The following is a 9,486-nucleotide window of genomic DNA, read 5'->3' on the forward strand; positions in this document are numbered from 1 at the left end:
CCAACTCTTGGGCTACTCTTTTACCAATGAATAGTGGGATTGACCATCACATTATAACACCCCATGGCTGAAAGGGCAAGCATGTTTGGTGTGATGGGGATTCGAACCCGCGACCCTCAGAGTGCGAGTCGAGCGCCCTAACCATCTGGCCATGCCGGGCTGTTAATGCCTGGTATGAATGATTAAGCATGGAGGGCAAAAACTGTTTTTATAAAGAAAAAAAAATTCTTTGTTTAAACAGCTAAACCTTCTTGAAATTTATAAAAAATATTCTCTTTGTGTCCTCCTTATAAAATTATAGTTAGAAAAGATAAAAGTTTTTATATAGAAATCTTCTGTTTAGCAGTGATGTAAGAAAACATAGTACAAGTCCTCTTACATCCAACACATCACGAATATTTAATAGTGTTGCTTATAGTTTACATTATTTACTTAAAAAATTTAAAAGAAAAAATTGAATGATTGAGATCCCAGTTTATTCTTTTCAAAAATGAAATAAAATGTACGTATTACATCCTCATGCTGCTTAATCTAGTTATTAGTCAATTGATTTTAGGTGAATTCAATTTTTAGCAAGTGTGGTAAATGTATTGAATAAATAATACTGTGAATGTGAGATAGCCAAATTACGTTGTAAACAAAACAGATGGGCTGGTCTAAGCTTGTTTATTTTCTCATCTGAACAGTTATTTTAAATGTTCATTTTATTGTGATTATTTAATTTTTATTTATCTAAATATCCATTCTTTATGTTGTATTTTGATGATAATTAAATTTTACAAAGGAACATTTCAACTATATTTAATTAAAAAACATCTATTAATATAAATCTTGAAAAGGAATGTGTGAAAAAGGGCAAAAAGTAATGCAGCCATGGTTATATGTCATTTCCAATAGCTAATTTTCAATTTCCCAGTTATCTAATTATATTAGACTTAAGATGTGGTTTAAGTTTTTATAATGTTTAAAATACACAGCATTATAAAACTAAATTTGAAACTATTTTACATCAACAATAAGAGCAGACACCCCTTTCATAATTCTGTTTCATGAACTTTTATGTTCACCTTCTATTTGGTAATATTTCAAATAAAATGTTGTATTCTTGCTATGTGGTAAAATTATTAAAACATTAATATTTTTTTTACAATGAATAACAATCATTTTTCATTATTAATAAATAAGCTATATTAAAGTCATATAGTGGATATTAGGCAGCACTAATGCATTGTTATTTGGGGCTTAACTACCACCTCAAAAATTATTACAAATACACATATTAATATTAATTGGCTCTGCAAGAAGACATGGGACTTGGCTCATATTTTATATATATAAAAAAAACAGAAACAATTTATGATAATGGCTCAAAGAGTCAATACTTTTCAATTATATAGTTCTACTTAATCTACTATAATATGTTATATAATAGTGAGTATGTGTGTACTAGCCTTCCAACTTCATCCCAACTTCCAGACACTTCTGGAATCTACAGTATGGACAACGTTTCCTCTGGCATTTGTCTATGTGGCACCTCCTGTCTGCTACACATGTGTATACCTTCTTGTTCTGAACAGTACGCTTGAAAAATCCTTTGCAAGATTCACACGTGAGCAGTCCGTAATGGTAGCCTGAAACATTATCTCCACATACTGGACAGAGCTCTTCTACTCCTTTTGTATCCGGCGGCTCATGGAATTTCTGGATGGATGCTGGAGTACTCAATGTGTTACTGGCCTCTGATAATACATGAAATATTGCATATAGGTTACTTGTTCAACAATTAATACACAAATATTTAGTTAAGGTTAATTGATACCTTTTATTCCTAAAAAAACAATGACAATCTCTAAGTGTTAAATATCACTTATTGTTTTTCACTTTTAAACCACAGGATATATAAACAGCATATAATATGAAAGTTCAAAACTTCTCAACAGTTCTGAAACAGATTGTCTAGGAAAGAGTACTTCTTGTGAAACATTCTAATAGTAATGAATTTAACCCATTATATATCCATTCAAGATTCAAAGAGTATTTGGAGTGAAAAGAAAAGTAAACTTTTTATTATTCTTTTCTATGCTTTTGTGGTATATGAATATTCCATGCATTTCTATTTTCTTGTAATATCACAGTATTTATTCTAAATTTACCCTTTGTTCTGTAGATGTGCAGGTTTTCACAAAACAGGTGTCCAAGAACGCTGTTAGGTTGATTTTATTCTAAACTACCTTTGTTCCTTTTTTATTGTTCTCAAAGTGGATAATACCTGTTCTGCACAGGAAAGATATTGCGCAATACAACATATTATTTTACTACCTAGCTGAATTCTTTGCTATGCTTGGCCAGGAGCACATCACATGATATGAAATATTTTCAATAGTACCTTGAAAAGTTGATCAACAGATCCCATCAATGTTGCCTGGTTGCTAAGACTATTGTCATGCATGCATGACATCACACCAGAATTTTGCATTCAACTTTTTGCAGCATGGGCCTAATTTACAAACAATGTGGAAAATCTTTCCAGCATTCTAGGCAAATTTTATACTTACGTTAGACAGGTGTGTATTTTATATGTTTATTAGTATGATCAAATGATGACGGGCTGTTATATTTTGGAAGTTAAACAATTTCTAAATCTTATATATTTGTTGTTGATTCTTAAAATGAAATGTTAAACTTTAAGACTTACATGTAGGCCCAGGGATATAAGCTGGATATATTATGTAAAAGTACTTATTAATCAGATTTGAGTAAAACTGAAAATAAAAGAAGGGGGGATAAAACAAAACAATTATTGACTGGTCATTTCAGGCAATGGGTTATTTCTTGACCTCAGGAATAAGAGTAGCCCTTTTGCCATTATAACCAGTTAATAATAGTTTATTATGTAAGAATATCAATAACAGTGTCCTTCAATGGTTGTTCTGGTGCAATCTATAGGTTGTGGCTACATCTATGTTGTAATGAAAATGACCAGTTACATGCATGCTACAAAATGTTATATTAGGTTAGTATATATAGTTTGTGAGTGAAGCAAATCAGATCAATCTGTTAGCATTTAAAGGCACAACAAATGAAGATTTGGACCAGTTCCTGAAGCAGGGGTACAGGTTGGACAATGCTTAGTTCTGAAACCAGCCTGTTTGGCCTTAGACTCCATTGAACACTTGCATCAGGAACAACTTTGGGGCTGCAAAACAGTCATTACCAAGTTTGACCCAGCAGAAAACAGCAATATACTGGGCTGAATTTCAGGTTCAGACAAGAGATACCACAGAAAGCTTTACTGCATATGCAGATGATCTGTCCCAATTTCATGGTAAAGCAGCTTCATCTCAGTGTGAGAGATCTTATCACCATTCAGTTGCTGTTACAATGCAGTACAAAGTTGTAACTTCAAACCATTTTCATGAGAGGAAGAAACAGATGCAGTGACTTTACCTCAGATAGACCACCCTACAAGGGCACCAACATCATACCAGGTGCAAACCAAGCTGAGGGTCAACCAACCACTCACATATGCCAGCATTTTAATGCAACCACACTGGTATCCAGTGTACAGACAGGGTCATCCCAGTCCTCCAATCATTTATATGCTGTAATCTGTACTGCCAATGACTCTGCCAGTATGTCATGACAGAAGCCTGTGCTTTGTCTGGGGAGCAATGGGTTACTTTGAAGTGGACTGCCTCTTACATGTAAGCAGCAAAGTAGATAAGGCTATTGGTTTTAACCAACAGAGAAACAGGTTCAGGAAATCCAAAACCAGGCAGTGAGTGCTGCAGCTGTAGCTATGGGAAACTAGAGAAGCCTGTCCAAGCCAAATCTGACCATTGACTTGAGGGAAGAGTACAATGAACAGCTTGCACCAAAAAGTGTGGTGGTTAGCCGAGCTCTCTCTGGGCTGAGTGATTCTTGGTATGTGCCTATCCAAGTACAAGGTCGAGAGATAGGATTTCAAACTGATACAGGAGCAACTATAACACTGGTCACTCTTGCAATATATTGAGCCCTCTGTGCAAAACTGTCACTTTGGCCAGTCAAGAAAGTTTTTTCTGGTGAATTGAAATAAACTATATATTAATGAAGAGGTCACTCTCCAACTATGTTTAGGAGGTTTTGCTCACAGAACAAAAGGTAGATGTTGCCAACTTCAGTTCTGGCATCAAAATTCTTGAAATTGGTGTACTGCACAATTTATCAGTTAGTTTCATCTGTACAACAGGTGAACTGATGTTCCACAGTACAGTTATCCAATTTCAGCCTAATCAAACCTAGGAACAGTGGACTGCACAAGTAAATTAGGGAGAGGAATTCACACAAGTGGGTGTCCATGATTTGCTAGGGGCAATATCTAGTTCATCGCTATGTGTAATGTAGCTATTGAGCTGATTCATGAAATAGGTTATTTCCTGTTCAGAGAGCAAGCAGCATTAATTAAGCAGTTATCTATTCAAGGAGGGTGAAATTCCAGTGTTGTTCAGCAATTATGGACAATTGGCTATCCTGCTGCACTGGAATGGTCAATGGCATAGTAAGCAAAGTGAAAGTAACCCCTACTACTGGTAATGCTAGAGTTACATTCCCTCCACCACATATGAAAGTAAATATATGGATATCAACACATATGAACTCTCTATTTAGGAATTGTGCAGACAATCTTCACCCAACACAGTGGAAGCAACTCAGTGAATTGTTGGCAGGATATGTTGATGTAATTATAAGATCAGATGGTTTTGATCAAATGAGAAGTCAACAGTTTTCTTTGGTTTATGTCCTATTACAGATAGTTTGTGGCCAACATTTCCAAGATTGTCTCAGCATTACCAGTTCTTAATAAGGCATAGACACACTTCAGATGCTGTGAGGAATGCAAGCAAGCATTCCAGTACCTAAAATGTGCTTCATTAGAAGCCCTGGTGTTGGTATATCCATGACTAAAACTGCTAGAAACAGATGCCAGTGATACTAGAATCAGAGCAATGTTATTACAGTTTCAGGATAATGTAGTACATGTAATAAAAAATGCTAGTCATGTGCCTACAGCTCCTGAATGCAAACACTATATGATAAAGAAACAACTGCTTGCACTTGTTTATTTGTAAAACACTTACATGCTTCGTATGGTGGAAAGTGTACTGTTCAAGTGTATCATGTGTCTCTCAAGTAGTTCAAGAACTTTAAAAACCCCAAATGGATTATAACATGCTGGAAACAGCATTTAAGATAGTATGATTTTACTATAAATTATCACCCAGGCCTATAAAAAAGATGGATATCTTGCCAGATGATGAAACATCATCCATTCAAGGAATATCAGGATCCTGGACATTGTGTAGGAGTTAAGACCATTTCTGTCATAACAATGACAAGCTATACTGTATGAGATTCCACTAGTGGATGGATGCCATGATTAATGCTTTGGGAACTACTGAAAGAAAAAATGAAGGACACATAATTAGTGTTGCCATGCAGCTAAGTGAAATGCATTAGCTCTGAAAGAAGAATACAGCATGAATGTATTTAACCTATAACAATTGTATAACAAGTATATGTGCTCAGGAAGGTGTGTTGTACAACAGTTAATGACAACTAAGCAGTGTTACAGCTTGTGGTCCCCAGAACTTTGAAGCATGAGTACCTCCAGACTTTGAATAACACAAAGGTGTTACATCCGCTTGTGCTAATGTTTGATGGAGGTTCTTCTGGCTACAATAAATTCAAAGCATTCAGTATTGGTATGAACACTGTACAGTGTGTGCCATCTATAGAAAAAGTTGACCTAAACAGTGTAAAACCCACACAGATTGTTGGTTTTTCCCAATAAAAAATAGTCTTGGATATCACTGGTCCACTCTCGGAGATGGAAAGAAATAACCTGTGTATACTCGTGTTCATAGACTATTTCACAAAGTGAGCCAAGGCTTATCCATTAATCAATACATCTGCACAGTTCACAGTTGATGCAATGGCAGTGCACTAGATGGTCTGGTTTGGAATACCTGGATAAATCTATACGGATGAGGGAGCTAATGGTTCTCTGACTGCATAAAGTGTTAGATTTGATGAAGACATGAATTTCACCTTATAACCCCCAGCCTAAGGTTTAGTGAAAAGGATGAACAGATTGTCAAGCACATACTTACTAAACTTATCAATCCCAACTGAACCAACTAGGATGAGCATTTACCCAAGGTTATGATAGTATACCATGCAACTGAACAGAAACACAGATTGTTTGCTGAATATACTGAGGCTCAGTCAAGAAGTCTTGCTCCATGTAGACATGATGTACAGTCCTTCACCTTGAGCAGACATTCCACAGTGTTCAGATAAATATGTGGAGTTTTTAAGGTCTGCATTAATTGACGTGCTCAGGTTTGCACATTAATAGCTAGGAAAAGCTGCTGTGCAACAGAAGAGGGGATTCAATAACACAGTGAAGGAATGACTATACTAAAGTGTAGACTTGGTGTGGCTTTGGTATGTGCCAGCAGCATAGAAGCCTCTTGACTCCAGCTGAAAAGGATCTCATCTTGTGATCCCATAAATTGGCATAAGAGCATGGCACATTTCAATCAGCTACATTTGTACATTACTGACAAGACTTTGGTGAACTGGCTTGACCAAGGCTCAGAAGAGGAGATAGTCAAGTCATATGAAGATGAAATGACTGTTTTATCCCAGTTTAATATGGAAGATTAGAAGTAAATAGCTGAGAGTATTTATCTAGCTGTTCATGATGAGTCAGATGAGGAAAACCTATATCTAAAGGTGAGACTAAGCTATGGCAATCCGTGGAACCAATGATGATGATCTCTCAATTGATATGGCTGGGATTAAACTTAATCAACAGCAGTTAGAACTGTCAAGTGATTGTAGAATTACTGAATGAAAGGAAATGGCAATCCTTTCTTTCCAAACTATCAAGTTATGTTCACCATATAATTTATACACTACACTGTTTAATTTCCACTTAATTACCACAAAGCTAAGACAAATGGAGCTAGCAGATGTAATGTTTAGTACATTAACAGTTTATTCAATTGGAGATGATAGCTAATAGTTCAAAAACTCAGCTGAAAGAATGTCGTGACACTTCTTTTTGACCTATCAGGTGATATTGTAAGATACAGTGTATGCTCTAAATTGTATAACTACCACTCAGTCATCTGAAGGTAGGACAATTTTTTGATTGCATGGCTTGTCCATTCTATTCATCACTTTGCCAAAAACTAACGTTAGGCTAATATGGCAAAAATAAAGCCAATTATAATGAGATTTTGGGTAAAAGTATACCCTACAACCCTCTTCATACTGATTGTGCCTATTTACAGTTATCATTAAATATCTTTGATAAAAGTTGAATAATTAACTTGTTGTGCTGTAAATAACATGATTCCCACCTTCTGAGGTCTTGATCAATAGTTTATAAAGTACCTAGCTGAATCCAAGTTTTACAGGTTTTCCCTTTTGCCAATGATGCATTGGTCATATTCTCCAATTATCCACTGAATAAAAATTAAAACACAGGGTGATTTGCCTTGATGTAAGGCACACTTAAAGCCTGTTAATAGCAATTTTCTGTAATTTGCAATAAGTTTATGTTTCCTTTTTCTATGGATCTTGCTATGAATATTGCTATTTGCAGTTTTTGCTCAATTTCAATTAAAAAGTTGGTTAGGTGGAGTTGCAATTGAATAAACATCTTGAATGTTCAAAATATAATGTACTTGATATGGAAAATGTAGTTTGTTTGTTTTTCATTTTATTTGGGCTACAGTCAATGTGTACTTGAGGCACATGAAATTTTATAAAGTTAATATATTTTCCTAAAGCAACAGTTCCTTTTCAAAATGTAATATTTAACACAGATAATTAAGTAATTTCCAACAACAACAACAAAAAAAAACAACTTCTGACCTAAATGACAGCTTCAACCATGAATTATATTAGTTCAAATTTCTTTTGTGAACTTGCAATTGTGTATTTGTAAGTGTAAGGTTATTTGCAACAGTGCATTTCTTTTCTCTTATAAAATAGTTATGTATATCATGGAATTAAATGCAGCTTGTTGTGCAAGCCAATGTTGTTTTTTTTCTTTTTGATAGTGAAGCATTCTGTTAGTCGATGATCTTAATCATGTAGAAATCTGAATGTGACAGTGATTATTAATGAAAGCAACTGTTTCACTTGGATGAAATACAGTTTGTCCCAATGATGGGACAGCAGTATGTCTATGGACTTACAACACTAAAATCTGGGGTTTGATTTCCTGCAGTGGACACAGCACATGGCTCAATGTGGCTTTGCTCAAAAATAATCAATCAAATAAAAAACATTTATGGCCTAGAAAAATTAAGCTTTTAAAATTTTTGATGAAATGGAAAAGTACATGTATTGCAAATCAACATATAAGGATAATGGATACGAGTTACAATTTTAACAAAGTGAAAGTAATATCTTGAGTTTTTAAACAAATACTTACAATTAAATCCATGTTTTTGATATGCAGGCCTTTCATATGTTTTTTACCTGCTTTAGTTTTATATGAGAATATTTAAAAATATTTTATTTAGTTTCTATGCAGTTCTAGCATTGCCTCATTCTAGTTGATTTTGTTTTCTGTAGTAGATGATGTCTATGCTGTACTAGAGGATATAGCATTAATATAGAATTTATGTTGAAAAAAATCAGTGACTATAATATCCTTTGCTGGCTGAATTGACATGCCTGTATGTTACAGCCAATCAATGTTATGAAAGAACAGGGGTAACAAAATGGCATAGTCAACCAGACAAAGAAACAGCATTTACCTACTGAACTCAAGCATGCTTTTGAGTTCAATTCTACATGGATATATACAAGTTCAATTCAACTTGGAGATCCTGTTTAATTCCACAGAGATCTTGAAAGAAAAAAACTGCAGACTTAATTATGATCCAGAATAAGCAATTGTCTTTGCATTTCTATAAGTATATATACTATCTTTTGTTGTTGTTGATAATAAAGATTGTGTTTGTTTTATTAAACTTGTCCAGTCTCATTATTTCTCACACAAAAGTAAAGTAAGTGATGTTTTCAAATACAAAATATTACACAAACTTCCATGTTGAATCTGCTGTTATTAGGGGATCCAACTATCTGATACTTGTAGAGATCAGTTCACCTGAAAATACCACACTTGCAATTGTTTGTTATCAGAATTGATAAGGTTTCTGTAGAGTTTTATTGAAACTAATATTTTGTTAATTTTGATTTTTCAACATAGAGAAAAGACAATTTCAGCACAAAATGCCATTAAAATATTATTGTAAATTAATACTTATTTAAATGTTTGTATTGTTGGTTGCAGAGAATTCTAGAATCAAAGATATGTAATGAGCACATGAACTCTGGAAACTTCAGTGAAGTTGTAAACGAAATAGTAAAGATATAAATCAATCAATAAATAAATCAATAAATAAATAAATATATATA

General features: G+C 34.2%; 1 protein-coding gene across 1 annotated transcript in view; it reads right to left on the reverse strand.

Moving 5' to 3' along the window:
* Nucleotides 1-9,486, reverse strand: part of LOC106456944 (nuclear hormone receptor FTZ-F1-like) — a 65,013-nt gene that overhangs the window by 38,732 nt on the left and 16,795 nt on the right. The window contains exon 2 of the mRNA XM_013916322.2: nt 1,452-1,739. Within this exon, the coding sequence (XP_013771776.1) occupies nt 1,452-1,739 (288 nt within the window). The remainder of the gene's footprint in view (nt 1-1,451; nt 1,740-9,486) is intronic.

This window comes from Limulus polyphemus, unplaced genomic scaffold (genome assembly GCF_000517525.1).
Source record: "Limulus polyphemus unplaced genomic scaffold, Limulus_polyphemus-2.1.2 Scaffold273, whole genome shotgun sequence".
NCBI lineage: Eukaryota > Metazoa > Arthropoda > Merostomata > Xiphosura > Limulidae > Limulus > Limulus polyphemus.